Here is a 26,790-nt window from a genome sequence, read left to right as displayed (position 1 = left end):
AAGAACTGTGGATTTGACCTATGATATTAGTTCATGAGAGTCAACAATAAAAAGTTCCTGAGGGGACCACGGTGTCTGGAGAAATTTCAGTTTCCATCCAATAATTTTTGGAGACATTTTACCCCAAATCACAATTGTGGTAGAAACAAAAGAAAATTTGGGACAGCTGCAAGGAAACTGCTAATATACTGATAAAAAAGACTTTGAAACTGAATCATTTGAGTATTAAATACTATATCTGATGATAAAGCAATTTCAGGGTGCACTTCAGGGTTTCAAAATAAAAGTTTTATGTAAGTTTTTGTACTTACCAAGACAAAAACCCCAGCTAAAATTGAATTGTTTTAAAATTAAAACACACTGCAGATTAATTTCACCTGCAGCACAATGGATAAAAGCTTCTTCAACACAACACTAAGGTTAAATAAAAACTATATCGCATATTCAGTCCCTTAAATTGATTCTGCCCAGAGGAGAGTTCATTACATTGATTTCCTATTAAGACGGGGTCGATATTATATAGAGAGGCCGCATAATTCACATCAAACACAGCGCCAGAGTTGTGGGGGAAATACATTTGATTCGATTCCATTCCTGAAACAAACTGATTAAAGTCAAAGCACAGCATTTCCTTCAACTGACACAGTCATCAAGTCTCTCATTTGTCTGGAGAAAAAGCTGTTTTGAGGTTATGTGCATCAGAAGATCTTTATTTTTTGAAGCGGTCATGAAGTCTTTTGCAGTTTCATATCCAAAGCACGAAGCTGTTTAAGGAATCCTCTGTTTGGGAAGATCCACCTGCGCTCTTTGACCTTATTGATTGCATCTAGTAGCGTGTAATTGTGGTGGATCATTAGGTAGGCCAGGACGATGGAGGCAGACCTGCTCACGCCAACAGCACAGTGGACGAGAACTCGAGCTGGAGAGGAAGGAGAAGAAAAATATCACGGTGAGCATAAAGCATGTGGTCGATAAGGGATTTTATTCTGGATGAGATGAGTGAGAGGTCGGCGGAGGCTGACATTAAACATGATGGGTATTTACCACTTGTCGTGTCAAGTGCGTTATGAATATACTCAGCAGAGGGAAAGAAATATCGAGAGAGGTCAAAAGACGGTGAGTCATCTGCAGGCACTCCATAATAATCCACGGTGGATCCATAGAAGTAGTGACTCCCCTGACAGTGCGTCTTCCCATGAGCTGCATTCACAACATGGGTGATTCCCAGCTTCCACAGACTGTAGCGATCATTAGCTACTGACCTACAAAGAAAAAAGCAATCAGTCTTTCTAACTGGTAATTGATCTAGTGCTGATTATGTTGTATAAGCCATCAAGAGCAATTTTAAAGACTTACATATCTCCAATGAACAGGTCAGGCCAAACTTCATCAACATGATTACCAAACCTTTTACCTCCATACAAAATCTTCTCAAGGTCTTTCACAGAAGGAGTGGCAGGAGAAGCTGCACTGTTTTCCTGCAGATTGTTCATTGTTGACCACATGCATATCCCTAGGTATGATTTATTCTCAACATTTATTTTCAAACTCAGTGTTAAGGCTTCACTGAGACCATGCTGGCAGCCACTGACAAGGACAGGTGTTGCTGTTCTAAAATTAAAACAGTGACCTACCTTACTCTGAATGTAGGCCAGCTTTACATCTCTAAATGTTTTTTTTTTAAAGTACATTTTATGTCAACTCATAATTTCTAATTTTGTCATTGTCAGTTGCAAAAATGCATATAGTTGTGGTCAGAAGTTTACACACACTCATCATGCTCATTATTGTCATGTCCTTTGGGGTTTTGAATGATTTCTTTAAAGTGTTCTTTTTTCAGGGTGGAATGATTGTACAGCATGCATTTTAATTTATTTAAAAAACGAGAATTGAGGACACATGTTTGAATCTATTTTGGATCTTATCTAATCCACAGAGGGCCACAGGTATAGAAACTGGCTCAAATATATACATACACCCCAACTAATTTTGATTTAATGTCCCTTAGCAAATAACCACAACTCTATATAATGTTTTTTGGTCATACCGTTTCACAAGTAAGAACGGTGTAGTACCACCTGCTCACCATAGAGTGTCACTGTTTCACTGTTATTCAGTGTTTTCTTTTAGCGTGCGCCGCTATTCTGGACATTACCGCCTTGTGTTGTCAACAGGACTCCTAGCTAGCGCAAAGCCTGGGCGTAATGATGTCCAGCAAACTCGTGTCACTAAAGCAAATGCTAATAAGATTTCTTCTGATTCTTGTGAGATGTCACTTCGTTAGTTAGCCGGAGAGATATATTCTGTGTCATCTTCTGTTACATCTCAGAGCTGGTGAGTGACCGCAAAGCACACGCATTGATTGAGCTAGCACCAGTGAGCTAGCAGTCTTTAGTATTAAGCTGAGTTAGCCCCGTGGGCAGAGGTGCTTGTGGATGCTTTCACGTTTATCTCTGGCGTATTTTTCTTTACATACTAATTGGACAGATAGTTGCCGGACAAAATACTGAGATAAGTTAACTTGGCAGTATACAAAGAGCTTCTAAGCCCGATTTAAATGTTGGCCAGTGATATATACATATATGTACAGTATATATGGGCAATATATGGGTTGTTGCAGGTGGGCTGTAATTGCTGGACTGTTTATTTAAATTATTTTATCAAAAAACACAGAAATGTGTTGCTTTCTTGTCAGTCCAAGGAGCAGACTGTTGAGGCAGTGTTTATTTCGATTAATAATGAAGTTAGAAATAGTAATGATGTTTTTTAATGTGAATAGGACAATAATATCCCACAAATCGTTCTCTATTAACTAGCACCTTAGGATTTAATTGACTGTTTGGCCTGGGGTAACATGTAGCTGCTCCTTCACTTACATTTTAGGGTGTGGTTTCCATTGTGCCTTAGGAAATCCTTGCCAGTACTTGCGTCATATAACTGCATAAATTGTGATTACCCAGATTTCCTGTGTAACTCAGGATTTGTCTTAAATTTGTTTATCACCTATAATTTTGTCACAAAATGAATGTATTTTCTGTCTGCGCAGCAGTCTTGCATAGTGTCTTTAAAGTTACTACTGCTGATTCAGAGCAAATAAACTGTGCCTTAAACTTATCCTGAAGATTATTTTGCTTGGTGTTTTGGAAGCCAATAAGGAACTGATACTGCTGAACTTAAATGTGGGTGTTCTTCTTTTTAGCCTTTGGTGTCAGGAGGAAATGACCCAGCTGAGTGTCCGTCGTTGGACGCCGAAGCACGTTGCCAAGTGGTTGAAGGAAGAGGGCTTCTGCGACTATGTGGACCTGCTGTGCAACAAGCACCGGCTGGATGGCACCAGTCTGCTCGCCCTCAGCGAGTACGACCTCCGCTCGCCGCCTCTGGAGCTCAAGGTGCTGGGGGACATCAAGCGGCTGATGGTCTCCATTCGGAAACTTCAGAAACAGAACATCGATTTGTTGGAGGAGCTGGGTCTTCCCTATGATGGCCACTCTCCCACCGGCTCCGGAGGCAGTTTGGACTGGTTGTGTAACGGAGACCCAGGGAGAGACTGCGACAGCACTGACACAGCACCAGTGGGAGAGGAGTATCACCAGTACACTAATGGAAAGTACAAGCAGCAGATGCGGCGCCTCGATCCCGAGTACTGGAAGACGGTGCTTAGCTCTGTCTATGTAGTGTTCGTGTTTGGGTTTACATCCTTCGTCATGGTCATCGTGCACGAGAGGGTCCCTGACATGCGCACATACCCTCCGCTCCCAGATATTTTTCTAGACAGGTGGGTATGATTGCTCACAAGAGCTTTCTTAAATCTTCTTACAACAAAAACGTTAATCACCTCTGAAATTCCACAAACGATGCTGTTTGAGTATCACACCAAATCGCTGACATTATAACTGCCCTAATTCCTTGTAGTGTGTTTCTATTATTGTCCTCATATACTCCTGATGTGCTCGCTGAGGTTCAAAAAGACCTTTGAGAATTGTTTATAAGGTGACCTACTTTTGTTTATGACCAGCTTTGGGCTTTTCATGAAATGAAAACTTACCAGGAGATTATTTCAAGGAATTTCCAGTGTGTGTTTGGCGAGACACTGAGGCAAATTATTCAGGCTAGTTAATTATCTCCAAAAGAGATATCTTGGGAGATAACATCTATAGGCATTGAAATGATTTATAAAAACTAATATACCAAAACACCAAACTAATTTTTCTGTCATGTTTGTTGTAAGATGTTAAGCAACATCAGCTATAAATGCTCACTTTCTGTCCTTTTCCACAGTGTGCCTAGAATACCCTGGGCATTCGCCATGGCCGAGGCATGTGGAGTGATCCTCTGTAACATCTGGATGCTGGTTCTGCTGCTGCATAAACACAGGTCAGTAGCTGCTCTGAAAGATCCCAGGAGCCTGTCAGTAGCACAGGAAACTCACATTTTTCTACTTGTAGGTCCATTCTTTTGCGGCGGATGTGCAGCCTCATGGGGACGGTGTTCATGCTGCGCTGCATCACCATGTTTGTCACTTCCCTGTCTGTTCCAGGACAGCACCTGCAGTGTTCAGGAAAGGTAACGCATCTTTTTTTCTCTTTTTCTCATGTATCAGATCTCTTTGCAAGATTAGAGTATTAATTGTTTTACTTCTTTCCTTCTAGATGTACGGCGACATGTGGGCCAAACTACAGCGAGCTGTGGCCATCTGGAGCGGTTTTGGGATGACACTGACAGGGGTTCACACATGTGGCGACTACATGTTCAGTGGCCACACTGTGGTCCTTACCATGCTCAACTTCTTTGTCACAGAATGTGAGTAGCTTCTGTTTCTGTTTTCTGTGAGGAGGAAAACACACTTATGCTAAGATGAGTTGAAAAGGCCTTGGAATAACTTGGAATTATAATTGGAAAATGATCAATGATTTCAAAACTAATCCCTAAAACCCCTCATTTTGTACATAAATAAACATTTTAGACATTACCTAACACGTGAGAGAATTTGTATGTTTCCAGGTTAATGGATTCCAAACCATATTAGTCCATTAGCCAACAGCTAACTGATCTAATTTATTTGAAGAGTTTCAGTCAGATGTCAGAACTCATCACAGTACACAATAAGGCATAAATGAAGGTCACAAATGATCTTCTTGTGGCCTCTGACAGTGAACTTATTTCTGTGCTTGTCCTGCTAGACGTCAGTGCAGTTTTCGATACTACTGGTAGCAATATTTTATTACAGTGATTACACCATGCTAGAGGAATTAAAAATGCTGCACTGCAGTGGTTGGGCTCATATCTATCTAATAGACACCAATTTGTTCATGTAAAATGGGGAATCTTCTTCACACACTAAGGTTAATTATGGAGTTCCACAGGGTTTTGTACTGGGACCAATTCTATTTACATTATACATGCTTCCCTTATGCACTATCATTCGAAACATAGCATACATTTTTATTGCTGTGCAGTTGATGCCCAGCTTTATTTATCCACAAAGCCAGATATGACACACCACTTAGTTAAACTGCGGGAATGTCTTACAGACATAAAGACCTGGATGACCTCCAATTTCTTGCTTCTAAATTCAGATAAAACTGAGGCTATTGAAGATGGCCCTTATAAATCCTCTTAAACATGCTGTCTTTTAGATGCTTGCTCTGGATGGCAGTACCTTGGCCTCCAGTAACACTGTAAGGAAACCTGGGAGTCAGTTTTTGCCATGCTATGTCCGTAAATGTGCATATATATTAAAGGAATGTATAGGACGGGTGATTTGGTCCTATATAGTTAAACGTGATTTTTTTTTTAAAATTTATTGTTGCTTTATTAATTTCAATGCATGTCTAAAGAGCACTATTATTATGTACATAGTACAATAAACCCCATAGTGGTAGTAAATCATAAAGCAGACATAGATTAGCCATATTTGGAGACAGTGTCCCTATGTTGCCATCCAGTGTCTGCCACCGGTACTGCAAGTATCTTTTGAAAATGAATAAAAAACCTATTATGGTTGTTTCCATTTAAATATTTTTAGTCTTTGATTCTGCTAGAGAAACTTTGTATGATTCATCATCACTTCCGCTGTTTGTAGCAAGCCATTTCAGCTCCTCCTCCTGTCTTTCTTTCTGATTTAAACAGAAAGCTTGAACAGCAGGTAGGAGTGGCTGAGTGAGAGCTTTGTGCCTGAGATGAGCCACAAGCAGAAAAAATATTTTTACATTAAATATGTGAATGAAAATAACTTTAACAGACTTAACAATGTGCCACATTTTAGAATGAAATCACATAAAGTGCTCAGTAACGCTCTTCCTTCTTTGATTTACACAGACACTCCAAGAAGCTGGAATTTTATCCACACTTTGTCCTGGGTGCTCAACCTCTTCGGCATCTTCTTCATCTTGGCTGCGCATGAACACTACTCCATTGACGTGTTCATAGCCTTCTACATCACTACCAGACTCTTTCTGTACTACCACACCCTAGCCAACACTCGGGCCTACCAGCAGAGCCGGAGAGCTCGCATCTGGTTCCCCATGTTCTCCTTCTTTGAGTGCAATGTCAATGGGCCGGTCCCCAACGAGTACTGCTGGCCTTTTTCTAGACCTGCTGTGCTAAAGAGGCTGATCGGATAATAAGCAGCCTGCAGCAGTACTGTTAGACACAGACAGTGTTCTTTCGTCTGCTTTGTCATGTTGCCAACTGAGGCAGTGTACGACAGAGACGCCTAATATGAGCCGCACAAAGGCCTGATGGAATACACAGAGCCATATCCTTTTAAATTTTAGGATTTAGCTCCTAACCTGCTTTTATTGTCTTTTTTAAACAAAAAACCTGCAGAGTTTCTAAAAGGCCCCATCCTCACAAAGGATATAATTTTATTTGGCACGAGTTTGATTTTACAATACAATGACAGACTGTTTGGATAGCAAGCAAATTATGAAATAAATTCTCATTTAAAATCGAAACCTTTACAGGAAACTGCCATTTTCTGTGCAGTTAAAATATCTGGATCTGGATTCTTGAGAAGTTTTTCCTCATATCCCACATTTGAGTTCTAAAAAACTATGTATGTATGTATCTGTATGGACCACTGTTGAAGCAATATGTATAGATTCATATTATGCTATATAGAAAAACATAATTTGTCATCATGTTAAAAATTTTGTTCAATCTTCTGCATTCCTTTATAACACGCTGACATTTTGACAGCATTACTAAAGACTGACACAGAAATTCATGGCTCCTTTTCAGATAAACGACATACACCGAATCTTGTCTTTACTGATGACATCGCCTGCTATTTCGTAGAAAATATGCATTCAAGTAAACGACATTATCAGCCAAAAAGTTAGAATAAAGTTTTATCCAGCTGTCTTAAATATAGTTCCATTTGCCAATTACCTTGAGTGTTACTGTGATACATTTCTCTGTGAAGAATTATTCCAAACTGTTCATGTTTACTGTTGAATATATGTATAGTTTTTTTTAAGAAGTCCCCATTCAGTGTAAATTACTAGACTTAGACCAAGTGCAACAACCTTTTCTTGATATTAATGCTTTGATGTTAATATGTAGTAAACAGATGCTGAAATTTGTATTTGTTTAGATTAATTTATTCCATTTTATAAATGTCAATAGGTATTTTTATATTCCGTGTACAAGGTTGCAGCAATGTGCACATAGAGAATTATGTTTACAGTTGCTTCAAACTCTGTATTCATTGGAAACACAATGTGTTATTTAATTTACATATTCCAGCTTGTCCTGTACATTTCATTGAGTGAATCTTAAAAGATCGTCGTCATTGCAGCATGTTAGAAACATGATTCTGAGTGGAGTTAATAGTCTTAACACATCCCTTCACTGAAGAAGTAGGATGTGTTTATGTGCTACTGTAGAGCCATTAAACATCTTGTCCCAACAGTCATTTCCATCAATAAAGAGCTGAAACGGGACTGTTTTCTTTCCTTTTTTATTTATCTATTTATTTTGCCCCACTTGCTGTACGACCACCTGGGGAATGTATGCTGTTGCCAGAGCTTAAGAGCAATCATTTGGAAAATTGACAGGCTGAGTTAAATGTGTATTTTATTGTTACAGGCCACTGCTTTAGGTATTAAAGAGCAACTTGTGTTAACATGGTGGCAACCTGAAGTTTACTGCGCCCACAGACAGGAATCTAGCCTAACACAATTTTCCTCTAATTTCCTACACCAAGCTAGATTGGCAGGATGCCCTTACTCCAGGGCAACTTGGGTTCAACATAGTTTTCAATACAGTCATTTTACAGTCAACATTTTAATTTGTAAAGATAAAACTCATGAAACTGGCCCATGAGCCACGATGGGCTCCAGATGACAGAGTGGCAAATTACAAAAAACATACAAGAAACTCAGAGAAGGGCCCAACCTGCAAAAAACAAAGCATTTGCTGAGTGCTTACTGAACAGGAATAAAACTAAATAACCCCCTTTAAACCCCAAGAGCCTCCAGATGCTATTTATTCACTCACCCTGGAATGATTAATACTGTGTCACAAATATAACAAGACCCACAATGCTGATAAAAACATGCTCCTAAAGTCTGTGGTGAGTAGTAAGTAAAAAAAGTCCTTTGGGTCCCACACACAGTCTTTTTCTTAATGTGTCCTCGTCCATTAGATTTAGAACCACAGCTGCTGAAATGTACAATTAAGTATCAAGTTAAAAGTCCAACAAAAAGAAGGGAGAAACCACATCTTTATGTCTCTGTGGAAGTCAATGGGAAAGATACTGGGCTATCCACAGAACTGCTTTGAGCCTCATCACTTGCTTCAGAGGCCTCAACAGTCTCTTCCTGTTCATGCGGCTCAACATCTCCAGCACCACATAATCCACTGCAAGGACCTCAAGTGGTGTTGCAATATTGCTGCATGTCACTGGGTACTGGATGCCTGTAGCCAGTGTGCACTGCTTGCACTGCTGGAGCCAGTCCTTAATATCTTTACTCCTTGTGGGCCAATAGTAGCTCCTCCTCAACAGACTGAGGGTGCGCTTTGCACTGAAATGCCCCCCAAGTTCATGTTGGCTCTTGCATACCTTTTGTTGCAAGGACTCTGGGACAATGAGCTGCTGAATCTCTTCCCCATCATGGAGTCTTTGTGTGTATAGCACACGTTGATAAAGCCTAAGGTGATCAAGTAGCTGGTAAAGTCGCCTTTCGTCAAGTGCTGATGTGTGCAGTTCAGCACGGCTCATTTTGGTGCCCTTCCTAACTTTCTAGTACACTAGCCTAATAATGGAATCAGTTTTTTGTGTTGTTGCCACCTCCGAACTCTGTCCACTGATAGCTTTTCCCGGGGTTGATTGTACCTTGATTTTCAAGTCAGTTTCAGCATTCTTGCTACATCTGGCAGGCCAAGCATGCATGCACTTTGTCAGGACACACTTTAAAAAATGTCCTTATCTGTGTCCTTCCCTTAGGTTCTTCCTGGTAAGGAATCTTGGAATAGCCATCCCCATTAGTGTTGTCCTGTCCAGGTTTGTAACATGCTTCAAAGTTATACTCGCAAAGCTTTACTACCAATCGAGTGTGGTCTTTTGCTGCTGTGGCCCATCTGTGGCCCATCACTAGTTTCTCTCCAGGGTGAATGTAGCTGTTGATATAATATGGACTTTATTATTAAATGAAAAGAACAAATTAGACTACACTACTGAAACCTGCTGATGTTTTTAAAGTCTCCATGTTACCAGGCTGTAGAGGGCTCTGAAAATTTAAACAGTTTTAGATCCATTACACTCAAAGTCTTATGTTAAAATCTCAAAGGACTGAAAAAGTTGATTTGTGTGTATTATTAGTGTAAGTAACCACTGCTGGTTGACCAGGATTTTTAATTACAAAAGAGTTTCTTAAAAAGTTGTATTATTATTTGATTAAATAAATGCTACATTTTGAAGAGGTTGCAGATGCAATCAGTGTCATTAATGTGAAAGTCATTTTGTGAGACGGGGGAAGTGTTTTATGTAAGGTGAAAAAAATCAAACAAAAGGTGTGTAGAAAGCAGTAACGTGAATCAGAAAATCGACACTGCAGACTTTTAAAGGATCGGCCCTGAAGCCGTGACCTGCAGAACAGGCAATATGATGAAGATCATGGACTTAAGAGTCATATACAGGGTTCTTGAAATCCTTGAAAATGCTTGAATTTTAATATTGTCTTTTCAAGGTTTGAAAAGTGCTTGAATTTCAGATGTGGCTCTTAAACGTGCTTGAAAGTGTTGTAACTAAAAGTTACTGTGACTCAAACATAGAAAAATTCGATTTTTTTATTTCCCACACCTAATTTATTAGAGATTATTTTATTTAAAAGTATTTTATAGCATATAACACCTTTGAAAATATGCTTCGGTTCACATTTAACTCCAGAAAAACATCAATCAAAATATGGATATTACCTGACCACAGATTCGTGGTGACGTAACTGCTCTTTTAACTGTTTGGTGTCTTTGCTTTGTTTAGTGGTTGTAGAAATGGTTTATATGAGCTTTGAGCTGCAATTCAGAGGTTTCTGTGGACACTGCTCATGTCGGCACTTATATTTCTAACCTTTTCTTCTAACCGATTAAACATGATCTCCTCCCTTTTGCCCCCATTTTTGGTGGTGTAGGTGCAAATGATCAGTCATGACATTCTCATAATAAATAAGATACTGCAAATAATTATTTCTGCATTTGTGCGATTGAAGTCAGTTGAAAATGTTTATGCAATGACACTGTTTTAAATATTTGGCCTAAATAATTTAGGAGTGAATGAGTCTAAACATGATGACCTAACTAGTGATACCCTGTCACCTGTCACACACACACACACACACACACACACACACACACACACACACACACACACACTCAAGCATGTTATGCCGGTTTCAGCTGAAACAATGTTTCAAACCATATTCCAGGGTTTTTAGTTCACCATTTATGAGGTTTCAAGAAGAAAATAAAAGGCAGATCTGAATGTTTGAAAATGTTTTGGAAGAATTCTGTAAAGATGAGATGAAAAATACTCAAAGGATAAATTCAATTGGTTTATTATTTAGATAAGTTGAAAAAAAAGTTAAACAAGCAAGTAAATAAAGAAACAAGGTAAAATGAAGTAATAATGAAAAAACCTTAAACAAGTAAATAAAGAAACAAGGTAAAATGAAGTAATAATGAAAAAAGTTAAACAAGTAAATAAAGAAACAAGGTAAAATGAAGTAATAATGAAAAAAGTTAAACAAGTAAATAAAGAAAAAAAGGTAAAATGAAGTAATAATGAAAAAAGTTAAACAAGTAAATAAAGAAACAAGGTAAAATGAAGTAATAATGAAAAAAGTTAAACAAGTAAATAAAGAAAAAAAGGTAAAATGAAGTAATAATGAAAAAAGTTAAACAAGTAAATAAAGAAACAAGGTAAAATGAAGTAATAATGAAAAAGTTAAACAAGTAAATAAAGAAAAAAGGTAAAATGAAGTAATAATGAAAAAAGTTAAACAAGTAAATAAAGAAACAAGGTAAAATGAAGTAATAATGAAAAAAGTTAAACAAGTAAATAAAGAAAAAAAGGTAAAAAAAAAAAAAAACTCCAACAATCCCCTCTGAGCAAGCACTTGGCGACAGTGGGGAGGAAAAACTGCCTTTAAACGGGCAGAAACCTCCGGCAGAACCAGGCTCAGGAGGGGACAGTCAACTGCCGGGACTGGTTGGGGGGGTGAACAGAGGTGGAGCAAGACGAGGCTACATCAGGTGAGGAAGCAATAGCATCTCTCCTCCGGAACAAGCGGAACCATTTTGTCTTCTTTTTCATGCACTTTTCCACAAGCGCTTTTTTCTCCAGGATGAGATTTCTCAACTCATCGACTGTTTCTGCGTTTTGCTTTTCAAGTTTCTTACATCTTTGTTCCACCTCTTCTAATGTTGCTTGTTGTTCTTCAAGCTTATCTTTGAGTTGTTTGGATGTTGCCTCCTGTATCAGCTTGTCCTTGTGCATGTCTGCATTTCTCTGTTGTACTTCTTTGTGCTCGTCTTCTAACTGCTCATTTCTTTTCTGGATTTCTTGGAGCGTGAGCTGCAGGTCTTCATGTATTTTGTCTTGTTGTTGTTTTTGTGCCTGCATTTCAGTGTTTTCACGCTTCAAGTTATTGAATTCCACCAAAATCCCCTTAACGAGCTCTGAGTTGTTTCTCGCTATCTGATCGATCCTTTTCTGCATCTGTGAGCAGCGTTTCTCCAGTTTTTCCTTTTCTTTTTCCACTTTAGTTGCTTTGTCCTCCAGCTGATTACAAAACTCTTGCAGTTTTAGATTTTTAGACTCAAAGTCCTGGACAATACGTTTTCCTTCTTTCAGTCTTTCCTGCTGTTGCTCTTTCTGTTGAAGAAGGTCTTTATTTTGGCGCAGTGTTTCATCCAGGCTTTCTTTCAGCATTCGGTGTTTTTCCTGCATGCTCTTCAGTTCGTGCTGCATGTCCCTTTGCTTTTTGTCCTGCTCTTCCTTCTGTTGGAGGATTTCTTTCTTTTCTTCCACAGCTTCATGGAGCTGTCTTTGGAGCAGCTGATACCTTTGGTCCCATGTTGGAGATCCCATTGTATCTTATCAGTCATCGTTTTCTTGTCTTGGAGCTGGTTGGTCATTTCTTTTAGTTCTGCACTCTTTTGCTTGTTTTCTTTAATGAGGTGCACAATCTGCTCTCGGGACTGAGCAAACTTGATTCCCCAGCCCTCATTAATAATTTTTATGTCCGGCTGGCGCTGTTGTCTTTCTTCCAGCTCTTTATTTTGGGCTTCCATTCGTCTACACTTGTCCTCCAGTTGAAGTTTCTCTTCTTCAATTTGTTGCATTTTTTTCTGGAGAAGGTAGTTTTCCTTCCTACTCTCCTCTAATGCCCTTTGGAAGGATGAGACGCCATTTGGGGAAATTGGCCGGCCACGCCAGGAAGGAGAGGCGGCATAATCTTTTTGAACTGGTTGTTTGTTTCTTGGAAACATGTTGGAGTTTCTATACGATGACTTTGAAAAGCTTTCCAAATGTTCCTGTGGTGAACGTTTCTTAGGCTGCAAACACAGATGCTGCTGAAACGAACTAAAACTTGCTGTGTCTCACCCCTATTTAAGGAAAAACATCAAAGGACTTAAGATTCTTAAGATCGCCCTATGACATCATCACTCCCTAAGCCAATGAGATTGTCACAAGACATTTTGGAATGGGGTATTTTTTTTTTAAAAACTGTTTTCAAACTTAACTTTAAATTTCAGTGTTTCCTAGTTGTGGACTATTGGTTAGTCCAGCCGATTAAGAAATTAATTGTCACAAACATCCCTAATATTATATAACAGACAACAGAAAACAAGAGTTTTTTTTTCTACGCCATAGAGCTATAATAAAAGTTTTTTTTAAAGAAAAAAGAAAAGTTTAAACAAAAGTACACGCAAAGAAGAGACACAACTATATGGTTGTGACAGTGTTTACAACAAAAGGACTATATATTTTATTTTGTAGTTTTTACGACGTTCAAACGATGTCCAAAAATGCTCAGAGGTTGCTCAGAACTACCCTATGTATCCTGATGAAGAAAATAAGCGACTGTCTCGTTAAAGACTCTCTTCTGTCATGATTGATGCTAGGGCCTGCTACAAGATGGTTGTCTTAACGAGCAGGTAAAGAGGTGTACCTAATAAAGTGATCAACGAGTGTATCCTGTTATCAAAGCCTTTTCCTCCTGATTATGTAAAACCTGAATGGGTTAGATATGGTGAGCTGCACCGATGTAGTTCTGTACTGCTCTGTACGCAAAAGCCCGTAACTTTCAGTAGTATGTAGGTTGCCATGGTAATTTAGAGGTCTTCCACTTGCCTGGAAGACCTCTCGCATTTGTAACATGAAAGTCACTTTTTCAAAATTCAGATTCCTGTTGTAAAATAATATAATTTATGTATACATTAATATCCATGTGATTTAAACAATTACTACGTGATTCCTATTTCAGTCGGGCACAAAACGCACAGCTATATTTTCGGGTCCTGCGGCGCCGAGGTCAGCAGGTTGTTTGCTGCGGTGTCTCCTCCATATCGTCCTACACCGGCTGTACTCGCTCATTCCGCAGCTTTTCTTATCTGTCAAGTTAGTGGGTGTATAACAAAGAGAAGAAACTCTCGGTAAGTACTAGGCTGAGTATTTACACAGGTTATCCGTGTTTTATTTGTTGTAGTGCAGGGGGTACCGCTGTCAGACATCCTATTTGCTAGCTAGAAAACGCCCCCTACCCATAGACTGTATGTAATTCTATTTTATGCCCTTACTACACTCTTGTGATTACGCATAGTGCTGTGTTTGCAAGTATTTGCATGGAAAATAAATGTATAGTCAACTAAAACTCTTTAATTTTGATAACGTCTTCAAAGTAAAGCTCAGTTCACTTATTGAATCCATGACCGAGATGCTCACTTAGTTTTTTCCGTACTATTTAAAACTGTTTTGTATGCAATCTGTTATAGCCTTTTGGCTTCTTAGCCAATAACCTCCATGCTGTGGTTACTTGAAAACGTCGGTCTAACCTTGAGAATAAGGTGACAGACACCTGCACTGGTGTCTTTATATATATATAGCTAGTGACAGCAGTTAAACACAAAACTATTAAAATAAAATCTTGGAGTTAAAAATACTTGACAAAAACAGTAATTGTAGTCAAGGTTTAAATTGTCTATCCTGTTTTAATAGCTGGGACTTTACTACTTCTCTCTTAGTTATTTTTGGGTGCTTAATGCATTCACTGTATAATGTTTCATCATTTCTAGTTGTTAATTTTTTAATTTTAATCTTTTTTCCTCTCCATGTGACAGCCACAGCTATCACACTTTACAGACACCCATTTTGCTCATGTCTATACATGTGGTTGGTTTTAATTCTTTTATTAACTAACTTTTAAAAACAAACTATATTCCTGTGTCACCATTTACATTCGCTTTTTTCTTGTGTAAATAGGCAGAATGGCAGTCCCTCCGGCATATGCAGACCTGGGCAAATCAGCAAAGGACATCTTCAATAAGGGATACGGTAACTGGAAGAAAGATAAAAGGCACCTTTATAAGTGTGTATTTGCTGACCTGAAGAGGTCAGGTCTGCGGCTGGAAATGCCTTTTCCAAGCACAGGAAGTAGTATCTGACTGTCATTGTCTTTGCAGGCTTTGGGCTCGTCAAGCTTGATGTGAAGACTAAGTCTTCAAGTGGAGTGGTGAGTTTAACTGTAAATATAACATCCAGTAGTGGAATGTAGGTAATGTATACTAATATTGTTATTGTTATCACAGATATGAAATGTCAACAAATAGGTCAGAAGGTAAAGGGCCTGCAGATCCTAAATGGCAAACAAACATTACTGTCATTTTATCAAATATGTGATTCCATATTAATGCTGAGCAGCATGACCAAACATTTGTATCAAGGCACTTTTTTTCTTGCATACTCTTGCAGGTTTCCTGCTGCATAACATTGTATTTTTATTATTATTTTCATAAATGGGCTTTTCTGTATTTTGGCAGTGGCTGATTCTTCTGCCTGGGGAGTATGAGACTTTAATATCCTCATAAAAAGAGATAAATCATAAGTAAAATAAATGCTCCACTGTTCTGCTAACAAGAGGGAAATGCAGTAAACTGTAATGCCAATTTTTGTTGTCATATAAAGTCAGCATCTGGCTTGTTTGTGTTGATGTTTCCACAGCAAAGCCATGAAATGTAGCTTTGAACTCCATTTGGAGTTAGTCTTCCAAACTTTGGTGGTAAAATAATTCTGTCTCCATGTAAAAACAGTTGTTAACGTGCTTTCTTTGCCTCGCCCAGTTTCCTGGTGCTGTGTGGTCCTAACAGTTGGTGTTACTGAGTATGCTGTTTAGTGATGGAACTTTCTAAAGTAGTGTTACAAATTGTCAATTTTTCATAGGAAGTTATGTCTTGTGTTGTTTGTCCTTTTAAAAGTAAGTAAGTTGTGAGTTTATTTTTGAGATTTTTTTTTGGTTTCATTGGTTATATGACAGGTTTTCACTTAAGATGCGTCATTGTGGTCTTTACAGTCTAATCCATTTAAAGACACAAAACAGGTTGATTTTGTTGCACCTTTGAAAACGTCACATCAGGCATGACCTCACTACATCTGGTATGCTCCCCAGCGCTAAATTATGGATAAAATTGCAAGAAAACTTGTGGCCATTGGTTTATTTGTTTTCTTTGGCTAATCCAAGAAGAGGAAAAAAAGCTTGTTAATCCATGATTACTGCAATTTATACAGTAATATAAATAAAACATAATTTGATCCAAGTCGCACTTAACGATAAATTCAATCTAACTGAACTAGGCACACAAATATGTATTCAGTGAACACACTAAGCATGCAGTGCAGGTTTGAAAAAGTATGTAAAGCTTTGTATTAGTGACTTCTCTAAAACCTTCTTGGAGTCAGGTGTTCCCATTAAGGAGGATGACAAAAGGAAATCTGCTCTTCTCTGGAAGGATTAGTTGCTGCAAAACACACCAGCTTTCGCAGGACCTTTAGAAGGATTATTATAGAAGTGTAACTTCTATAATAATAGAAATATCGATGGGATAAGGCACTGCGAACTTAAACGCAACAAGATTGTAACTCCAAACACACAAATAAACTAACCACTGAATAATTTAAAAAACAAAACAAAAGCTGTGTTGTGCGTTAATACTCAATGTTTTCAGGAGAATCATGAAGTACAACTGTTTTGTGAGTTATTACTTTAATCAGATTGTGCTTGTCTGTAATTGTGAAATGAAGATCAGACCACATTTAATTATAAATTGTTATTTATTGAAAAAAATCAGTCAACTTTGTTTGAACTGTTTATTTAAATTCTGACATATAAATTAAATGGATAATTGTTTTGACTCCTGTTATTATGTTTGATGTAAAATCTAGAAAATATATAGAGACAGTCTGAAATAGATAGAAGTTAACTTCTGACAGCAGCACAAGGGTCAGAAAAGGTGAACTTGTTTATATTTAGAAAACAGTAAAAACAGAAAAATAAGAAAACTACGGTACATTTAAAAAAAGGTTAAAGTACTATACAAGAGTAATTTGTACAATGCACAAGTGGTACCATACACTAAAATACACATCAGACTTATTAACATTTGTATGTATGACAGATAACAGACTTTTCTAACCAGTATTGTTTTCCCTCATTTATTTGTTTCAGGAATTTAAAACATCAGGCTCATCCAATGTCGATACCAGCAAGGTCACTGGAACCCTTGAAACCAAGTACAAATGGGCTGAATATGGGCTGACGTTCACGGAGAAGTGGACCACGGAAAACACTCTTGGGACAGAAGTTTGTGTCGAGGATCAGGTAATTTATATCTTGGCTGTAGTGTGGATCATTCCAAATATAAAATTGGAAAGTAAATGACTTTTCGTTCTTTAGATCACCAAAGGCCTGAAACTTACATTTGAGACAACATTTTCACCTAATACTGGGTAGGTTATTTACTGATTTGAAATGTATTATTGGCAACCTGTTACTAACTCAATAATCTTATGTAAAATGTTCATTTGAATTTCACAGCAAGAAGAGTGGCAAGGTTAAAACTGCTTATAAAAGGGAGTACCTTAATGCCGGTGTTGACGTAGATTTAGACTTTGCTGGTCCTACTATTCATGGAGCAGCAGTGGCCGGATATGAGGGATGGTTGGCAGGCTACCAGATGACCTTTGACACGGCCAAATCCAAGATGACCAAGAGCAACTTTGCTGTTGGTTACAAAACTGGGGACTTCCAGCTCCACACCAATGTGTAGGTTTTTTGATATTTTAATGATTTCTAATATAATTTATTGATCCATGAGTCAAGGTGTAATGTGTATTTGTTTTCCCCCATTTCCCTCAGAAATGATGGTTCAGAGTTTGGTGGCTCTATTTATCAAAAGGTCAATGATGACCTGGAGACCGCTGTGAATCTTGCCTGGACAGCGGGCAACAACGGCACTTCCTTTGGAATCGCTGCTAAATACCAGTTAGACTCCAGTGCCTCCATATCAGTAAGATATTCTCACCTTTTCTTACATTTTAAAGGTATTATAAAGTCTAGTTTGTAGTCTAGAATCAAAGAGTAACAGTAACTTTCAGTGCTTAAATGATTTAATGTGGTTTTTTTTTTTCCCCCTCCAGGCTAAGGTGAATAATGCCAGCTTGGTAGGAGTTGGATACACCCAGACTCTCCGGCCCGGTAAGAACAACCTCATTAATAATGTCCAATAAAAACACTTCTACATCTTAAGGACCTCGTTTCATTAAGTTCACTTAATATTTCAGGCATGAAACTCACCCTCTCTGCACTTGTTGATGGGAAGAATATCAATGCTGGTGGCCACAAACTAGGTCTAGGCCTGGAATTGGAGGCATAAGGATAATCTCTGCTACTTCATAAGAAGAGGAAGGATTATCGGCAGAACCTGGCCTTCTGCCTTCCTGTGTGGTCAGCAACGTATATTTTAACGACTAAGCCAAAACAAAGTAGAACCCCCAGGACACAAGCACTGATGAGATGGAAACCTTTCCACCTACTTCCTTTGATTGTGGTTACAATAAGTAGTCAGTCACATGTATTTATTAATCAGCTATTACTCCTTTCAGTATACCATAATAATAATTATAGAAAAACCTTCCACTCGCTGTTGAACATGAGCTGTTTTTGAGTTTGACAGTCCAAGAGTGGTTCTGAAAACAAAACCTTGTTCCTTTGCTAAAGTGTGATCACATAGAATGTAAACCTGAGGTGTTATTTTGCACAGTAGGATTTTTTTCCCTTAATTAAGCTCTTTCTCCTTTTGTTTTATTTGCACATTTTATTTATATTTTGGTAGTACTATGCTGCCTGTGGAAGGGTTACTCCAACAAAATATGCTATGAAGACTGAAGCCAGCCTCCTGGCTGTGCTTTAGTTGTTTTCTTAGAGAAAATAACTAAAGAGCAGTGTGACTGATGCTTAAATGTTCTGACTGAAGAGTTTAGGACCTCTGCTAGCTGCTTCTAAGTTGCAAGGCTATGCTAAATACATTTTTATTTCCCTCACTGTGGCTTGAGTGACTGAGTGAATTATCCACCTTACTTCCCCTTTGAGAACTGTGACACTAATCAGGGAGCTGTTTGTGTGTTGGTGTGTGTCTACCTTTACAATAAAGTCCTGAAATCAAACTTTCTGCTCACCTCTAATTTGATGCCAATTAGGGATATTATACAAAGTCAGTTTATTTAAATAATGCAATAACAAAACATGTGCAGTTTATTTTAATCAAATACTCTTATTTTTCACACAGAAGGTTAGGGCAGAATACAGTCGACTGGGTTGTTTTCTTATGCCTCTCAGTTTAGTGCATAATCCTAGCTACAGTTTGCTCCTATAGGACAAACATGTTTGAGCCAGTCGAGAGAGATCAAAAACAAAATTTTAGTTAAGTTTAGACTGTAACCCATAACTTCCACAGTCAGCTTGCTGACGTGTTTCTACTACTGTTTGCATAAGAACATTTTGTAATATCACTTAGCAAAAAACAGGGAATAATCTGTTTTTACCTCAGTTACCTCAAAAACTGGCAACCTTTGATTTGTAGTGAATGCATTCATATTCTGGACTGGGTTAACACCAAAGATTTTTCCTATTGTGTAAGCGGTCAGTTCACTGTTTACCTCAGCTGTCAGTGGCATGTGAGAATCATCCACCTTTATTTACTCTAGAAGAGGCTTTAAAACTTTGTCAAAGGACATTTTGAATCTGTGAAGCTCACTTCTGACTGATGACAGCAATTTTGAGGTGAGTTGTTAAGTAACAGTTGCTGTTTTTGGTGCTGTTAGCCAGGGTTAGTGAAACTGTCTTTCTAGATATTTCTAGACAATAATGGATTGTATTTATTGGAAATTATTAGTCTTATACTCTTAGTATTCTCATAACCTTTTTATTATTGTGAAAGTTTGTCAAATGTTTGTATTTTTCCACAGTAAAACCCCCCAAAAATCTGAACAATAAAACAAATGTGGATTGATGGTTGGCAGGCTACCAGATGACCTTTGACACAGCTAAATCCAAGATGACTAAGAGGAACTTTGCACACAGTAGAATTTGCCCTTATTTAAACTCTTTCTACTTTCATTTGTGTATTGTTAGTACTGTGGAAGGGTCACTCTAACAAAATATGTTCTGAAGACTGAAGCCAGCCTCTTGGTTTGGACTTGTTTCCTACAGAGGCTTGATTGTGCTCAGTTAAGAGTTTAGGACCTCTGCTACCTTCAATAGCTGCTAAGTTGCAAGTCAATGCTAAATGCATTCTCATTTTCTGAGTCTTGAGTGAATTAACCACCTTACTTCCCATTTGAGGACTGCGAAACTAATCGGGGAGCTGTTTGTGTGTGTCCTTGACAATAAAGCACTGAAATCAACCAAACGTCTAACTTGATGCCAATTAGAGGATATTATATGAAGTCAGTTTAGTGAAATAATGCAAAAACAAAACACATGGAGATTTTTATTTTTTTAATCAAATCCTGTTATTGTATAACTAAAGTACTGTGCACTAGCAGCAACCCAGTGTTTCCCTATAAAGTGTATAAATTGTTGCACTTCTCAGATGTGCACTATAATTTGATGGCCAGGGTGACTCCATCTCCCACTGTCAGCATGCTCAGATTAATTCGGGTATCTCTGTGCAGCTTCTTGTTCAGCTTGTCAATGGCCACAGTGTCGGCGTCATCTGGGGACGGATTCAGCACCTTCCCACCCCACAGCACCTGCAGCACCAGACACATTTTTATAGAGGATTTGCCGCTTGAAGTGGCACGGTGCAAGAATTTGTGTGTTTCATGCTTGTTCTGGTTGTAGCGCTTACATTGTCGATAGCAATGATGCCTCCTTTTCTCAACAGCTGCAGAGACTTCTCGTAGTAGTTGTCATAGTTAACTTTGTCAGCATCGATGAAGATGAAGTCAAATGTTTCTGCTTGGCCAGAAGACAGGAGATCATCTGAAAGCGACAATGAAACACAGGGGAAAAGAAAATCCCTTAACATGTCCATCTCAGGGTATTGTAGCTGTCACACAGCTGGTGTACTACAAAGCAACTTTGACACAGCTAGGCTTACTTTGCATCAACTGCAAACCCTCAGCAGAGATAGCGGCTAACACAACGGTGATTATCGTCTCTCTTTGTTAACCCAGGCTTTCTGCTTCAGGCTCTGTGCACGCTCACATAAAAGGCAAAGGATGGATGGATCAACCAAGTGCCATTTACTTCAGTCAGATACCTTATCAGAAGAACGGGTGATAGAAATCTATAAAGAAAGGGCTATAAAACAACATTTATATATAATACCATAAGCCAACATTGGTGCTGCTCATCATTAATGGTGAATTCATATGCAAGTTTATTTTTTTTCCACTCTGTGCTGTCAGTGCTGGATTTTATTTCTAATTTCACAGCTGCACACAAGCTTTTTATTACTTCATCATAATTTAAAAAAAATGTATTTTTTTTTTTTAAATTTAACTTATAACAGTAAAAAGCTCAAATTTGGCAATTTTCCTTTAAGAAGCATATTTAGAGAAATTGCAGGTCATCAGCCTGGAAATAATTATTCAGTGGATGTGAAATGACCCTTACGTGACTTATTCCTAAGTAGGCACACCAGATCTACCACCTCCCAAATCCCATTTTAACATCTGAATGTAAGACTATAAAGTACTACTTTACTTGCAATGTTACTTTAGTAGTTATTTAGTATTTATTTAATTTCAGTATTTATTAAATCATACATGGTGAAAGATTTCAGAAAGTTATTCTAACGATCCATGCTACCCTGGTACCAAACTCTCTGACTCAAACCTCCGTTAAACCGTATCTGCAACAGGTTTTCTTTTTTTCAACAGGTTGAACTTATCAAAAACCTCCCTCCCAGCTGAAGTACTCACAGAGCATCACCCCCAGAGTAATTAAATCAGTTGTTGGATGCAGACTACCACAAGCTGCTCTGTCCTAGTAAAGGAAAATTAATGCATCCTCAGACCTTTTCCGAAAGACATTTTTGAACATTTTTATCAGTAAAATGCAAATCTCCAGTTAAACATATGAGAGTAAATAAAGAGAAACATTACCGTACCTAAAGTTTTCAGTGCTGGCTGAATGCGCAGATCAATTTTTTTCTCGATTCCAGCCTGTTAACAGAAAGAAACAATGTTTTAAAGAATGAAAGAAATGAAGGGTGTGTCACAAAATATCAGGAAGCCTGTTGCTGATACATTTATCTGCATGATTATTCAGTTACCTTTCAGAGCCCCTTACATAGATGTATTGTGTAACACTTGTTCTTACCTAGATTATCAAAGTCAGATATGGCGACTTTAGCCTTGACACAGGGACTTTGGGAGAAAATCTATCCACAATACAGTCTGCTTGTGAAAGAGGTAGGAATCCACCTTTATTGACACTGTGAGCAATGGCTGTAGCTCAGGAGGCAGAGCAGTTCATCTGCTTATCACAAGGTTGGTGGTTCGATCTCTGGCTGCTGCCAAATATCCTCGGGCAAGATGCAAAAGCTTTTCTTATGCGTCCCTCAGAGTATTAATGTTAGATAGAAAGCACTTAAGCATACAAAAAGTGCTTGTATGAATAGGTGTGAATAGGTGGATGAGGCATGTTGTGTAAAGTGCTATATAAGAATCAGACCATTTAAGCTCTTCAGGTTCTGTTGACACAAATCACTGCTAAGAGATTTGCCTTTCCACAAATACTTTCTTGCTTGATTTTATTTCAATATTTCATAATTACACTGCCATAGTCATCTCATCATAGACGAATCATCTGAATATTTCTTATATATCAGTCATTTAAAAAATAAAAACCTGCGAAATCATTTTTGTTTAATAAAGTGATATCTTTATGTGATATCTATAATCAGTTACAGTAGGCTTTTCTTTTACTAAAGTATGTGCAAAGATGTCAGACAGAGCTATATACTTCCCCTGTGATGACTGATCATGCTCTGCACTGTTCGGCACTTTGTAATAAGCATTATTACATTTAATAAAACAATAAAACCCAGATTTAAAGCATACCTCTTTCCAGAAGGGTTTACCAATGTTGGTGTACTCTTCACTGATATCGCATGCTATCACAACTCCATCTTCAGGCAAGGCCAGTGCCATGTTCAGTGTGTTGTAACCTGTATAAACTCCTATAGACGCAAGAAGAAATCATCACTGTGCATGACAACAGAAAGGGCATGTGATATACTGCATGCTTTAATACAGTTTTCTCATTTTTTTTAGACAATTTGCTATAGAAATTGATTTCCTGACCACATCTGCACATTCCTAGGATTCTAGCTTTTTACATGTGTGAATATGCAGGACGGGAGCGCCTCACTGATGAAATGAATGAATTTTAAGAGCAAGGATGTGTCTTTGTCTTCAAAATAATTTAAAGTAAAATAATTTTTTTTATTTTAAGGAGCAACAAATACAGTCAAACTCGTGCTTTCTCATGCTTAAAATTATTAAACAGATAAGTCAGTAGCCTAATAAGCCACAAACATCCCTAAAAAAGACATCTATATCTATATCTTAAACTGCGTGTCACATTGCCACTGAAGTTTGCATGCATTTGGTGGTGATGGAGAAAGTAAATAAATATTTTTATCCTTGATTCTAATCTGCTGCCAACTGCAACTACTAAAGCACATATTATAAAACTGATTCAATCATTAAAATTGAGTTTACTTTGGTCTGGCAATGAACTAAAGCAGCTTCCACGGCTCCTTGATTAGGATTGATTGCTAAACATGCCAAAAAAAAGGTTCAGTCCACTTTGAAGACTTGATGAAGACAGATGTCCTGCTCTCTATGCAATTTCCTGTGCACTCCAAGTAGCCAGTGTTTTGTGTTCATATTGTGTAATGTTACTGTGTTTGAACAGGTGAAAAAAAGAGAAAAGAAAGCTCAGTCATAAAAGCTGCACATGTTTTATCAGTTGAATGTTCGTGTGATGTTTGTCACCCTTACCAATCTCTATCGCTTTCTTAGCTTTTATTAGTTTGGCCAAATTGGCCAATAACTGTGACTCTTCAGAGGCAACCATCATCCCGTTCCAGGAGTCTTCCATTGTTCTCTGAAAGCAAGCGGAGCGGGAAGCCAGTTACATAAAATTTCATAATGCCATATGAAACCTGATTAGATTTATTACAATAGATTTGCCAGAGCACAAGCAGCAAGACCTCCTTACCAGTTTGAGTTTTTTCAGCACCGGATGCTCCCTCATGGAGTGATTGACAACATACTGTAACAGTGGATTGTCTTTTCCCCCGAGGTGACTTTTGGAAATGCTCATTATGGAAGATTTCTTTCTTCCTGAGGGCACAAACAAACCATAAAAAGATATAAGGATCTTAAGAGCACGATGATGTCAGAGGACCCCTAGCCAGTTTAAACATCTTTCAGGAAACCTAAGATCTAGTTAATAAGTAGAAGTTATTTGATTAAGTTCAAACCCAAACGATTTCAACAGGGAAATTAAATTATTGCAGCAGCAGCAAAGACAAAAAAATTCATATTGAATATTGTAAGATAAGATAACCTGACATCTTTTGTTAAATATAATTTGGTAGACATAGAACATATCCATGTGGCATCTGTGAATCTGTATATATATGGGGCCTAATTTACTGTAAAATGGCATTTAATCCTTCTTTGAAGGAGTTTTTCTAACATTTTTACACTCATAAACTTTTATGATTAAAACTGAGCAAACTGTATGGGATGATTCTAAGACTGAAGTCGACAATAAATCATTTATTACATTACAAACAATTATTATTTGCACGTGAACCATGCAATTTGTATTGTAAATGTCACTTCAGAAGCTGTTGGGGTTTTTTTGTAAGTCTATCAAGGTCAACAGTAGCTAGAAAGTGAAGCAAATATATGATTAGAAGAGGACTTTGTACTGCAAAGCCTTACACTAGGTGTTCACTCAGGCTTATACAAACTTTATGCATTACATAATATAATCTGAATCTAAAAATAGGATTGATGTGATTATGGAGGCTGTGTGTGTGTGTGTTTTTTTTTTTCAGATTCAGCTTCTCATAAGTTCATTAGTGCACCAACGTATTCTTCAGTTTGTGTTGTACCAAGGTAATTCACACAATTTACAACTTAACTAAAAGCCAGATCACTGGAAACCTCATATTTATTTCACTAGACCCCAAATCAGCAATCGAAATCGAAATCAGCAAATCGAAGCTCTTTACCTCTTAGATAAACAGCACTTGTCGAAGTGTTTACAGCGACAAAACATGAAGTGGAATATTTTTTGTTTAATTGTCTGTATTCACAAGAAGAAACAATACGATAAACAGATCCTGAGATCTGATTTTTGAAAATTTCCCGTTCAAAACAACGCAACAAATACAGGCTAAGCGTAAACATAACTTCCAATAATAAAACCACTATAACCCTGAAGCTTTTAACTTGCGGTAATAAATAAATACAATTTTTAAAAATACCACAGAAATTTGCGTCACACACAATTCTCCTGTATTCCACTCATTGATAATAAACATAAAGAAACAAACACCATATCTATGGCTCGGCTTTAAGTCACGTTGCGCACACCTTGCTACAGACAGGTTTTCTTGCTTTAGCGACGACGTCACGTCACAAGGATTATTTTTGTAGCATTGTCCGCCTTTGAACTTACCGATAAAATAGCCGGCGACAAAAACGACACCAAGCGTGACGGAGCCCACCAGCCCTTCTTTAGAAACGATACGAAAAGACATTTCTTTCACAAATTAACCGCTGTTTGAGCTCTTCCGGGTTTCCTCGCCACTGTACCGTAATACTACGCGTAAAGGCGCCGCTCCGGGGTGGGTGAAAGGCGATTACAATTCTACGAGTCTGCGTCTCCTACTGTCTTGTGTTCTGCTTAGCACAAAACACCGCGAGTAAAATGTAAAATCAAAGCAAACAACAGAGGCCATTCGGATAGAAAGGGTGACAAGAAAGGAATGTGTGTTTGATAAACATAATAAATACAGTGGCGGAATCATTTTAACTAAAGGGAAAAAACATGTTGCATACCCACTCAGGGTTTTAAATAAATTGTATGCTGTAGCTGCAATCGACTGCACGAAAACAAGAACTCACCGCAAAGTAGAGACGGGTCTGGTGTGGTTGGTCTGGAGGTGCGACAGAAACGCGAATAACTGAATTCCTGCTTAACCAACCTTAAAAATATGGCCATTCATGTATTCACAGTGACGGTCATGTGACCTGCTTCAGCTCTCCTGATAGGACTGTAAAACAGAAACCTAACAGAAAGAAAATGGGTCACTATGGTTGAAAGATGCGAGGAGACAAATATCAGAAAGTGTAACTGTAGTCCTAATAAAACACGCACATTCAGATTAAATAAATTTGAAACAGATTAATGTGTATTTCTAATGATCAACAAGTACCTGAGCTAGAAGTACGTTTCATGCAGAAAGTTAAAAGTTTTCATTTCTATAGCTCTGCACTATAAAACGTCATTGTAAGTATACTTTTTGTTACTTTTGGTGCTAATTTTATGATGTTATATATTTCATGTTTCTTCGTGTGGAGCATTGATGGGGTTAAAGTTGCATGCCATTGCATAATCCCCGCTACCACTGGTTATTGTTCTAGTGGTGCAGCAACTGACTCACTGTGACTCATCATTTATTTGGTTAATTTATTTA

The 26,790-nt window shown here is 38.0% G+C and overlaps 4 protein-coding genes across 6 annotated transcripts; 2 read left to right on the top strand and 2 right to left on the bottom strand.

Moving 5' to 3' along the window:
* Positions 1–577: 577 nt before the first annotated feature.
* On the bottom strand, positions 578–1,656 carry LOC120441537 (dual specificity protein phosphatase 13-like). Its single transcript, XM_039616852.1, has 3 exons — positions 1,357–1,656; positions 1,045–1,262; positions 578–919 (listed from the first exon to the last, which is right to left on the bottom strand). The coding sequence occupies exons 1-3, from the start codon at positions 1,503–1,505 to the stop codon at positions 726–728; spliced, it is 561 nt and encodes a 186-aa protein (XP_039472786.1). The 5' UTR covers positions 1,506–1,656; the 3' UTR covers positions 578–725.
* A 483-nt stretch (positions 1,657–2,139) lies between these two features.
* Positions 2,140–7,946, top strand: LOC116327516 (sphingomyelin synthase-related protein 1). Its single transcript, XM_031749142.2, has 6 exons — positions 2,140–2,334; positions 3,200–3,775; positions 4,279–4,374; positions 4,446–4,563; positions 4,650–4,800; positions 6,319–7,946. Exons 2-6 carry the CDS (start codon positions 3,219–3,221, stop codon positions 6,621–6,623), a joined length of 1,227 nt encoding a protein of 408 aa, XP_031605002.1. The 5' UTR covers positions 2,140–2,334; positions 3,200–3,218; the 3' UTR covers positions 6,624–7,946.
* Positions 7,947–14,009: 6,063 nt separating this feature from the next.
* LOC116327494 (voltage-dependent anion-selective channel protein 2-like) lies at positions 14,010–19,222 on the top strand. 2 transcript variants are annotated; one of them, XM_039616361.1, is made up of 10 exons: positions 14,027–14,160; positions 14,845–14,896; positions 14,987–15,058; positions 15,187–15,236; positions 17,226–17,378; positions 17,454–17,506; positions 17,595–17,822; positions 17,916–18,066; positions 18,197–18,254; positions 18,341–19,222. In XM_039616361.1, exons 3-10 carry the CDS (start codon positions 14,992–14,994, stop codon positions 18,430–18,432), a joined length of 852 nt encoding a protein of 283 aa, XP_039472295.1. In that variant the 5' UTR covers positions 14,027–14,160; positions 14,845–14,896; positions 14,987–14,991; the 3' UTR covers positions 18,433–19,222. The 2 variants fall into 2 exon arrangements, with proteins under 2 accessions (XP_031604967.1, XP_039472295.1); XM_031749107.2 differs by lacking the exon at positions 14,845–14,896 and having other exon boundaries at positions 14,010–14,160.
* A 1,318-nt stretch (positions 19,223–20,540) lies between these two features.
* LOC116327491 (catechol O-methyltransferase domain-containing protein 1) lies at positions 20,541–26,354 on the bottom strand. 2 transcript variants are annotated; one of them, XM_031749101.2, is made up of 7 exons: positions 26,219–26,354; positions 24,294–24,418; positions 24,074–24,179; positions 23,129–23,247; positions 22,174–22,228; positions 20,908–21,041; positions 20,541–20,809 (listed from the first exon to the last, which is right to left on the bottom strand). In XM_031749101.2, exons 1-7 carry the CDS (start codon positions 26,313–26,315, stop codon positions 20,657–20,659), a joined length of 789 nt encoding a protein of 262 aa, XP_031604961.1. In that variant the 5' UTR covers positions 26,316–26,354; the 3' UTR covers positions 20,541–20,656. The 2 variants fall into 2 exon arrangements, with proteins under 2 accessions (XP_031604961.1, XP_031604962.1); XM_031749102.2 differs by lacking the exon at positions 26,219–26,354 and adding an exon at positions 25,770–25,920.
* Between the last annotated feature and the right edge of the window lie 436 nt (positions 26,355–26,790).

This window comes from Oreochromis aureus, linkage group 8 (genome assembly GCF_013358895.1).
Source record: "Oreochromis aureus strain Israel breed Guangdong linkage group 8, ZZ_aureus, whole genome shotgun sequence".
Taxonomy (NCBI): Eukaryota; Metazoa; Chordata; class Actinopteri; order Cichliformes; family Cichlidae; genus Oreochromis; species Oreochromis aureus.
Note: the sequence above shows the minus strand (reverse complement) of the source record. Positions and strands in the feature narration are given on the sequence as shown.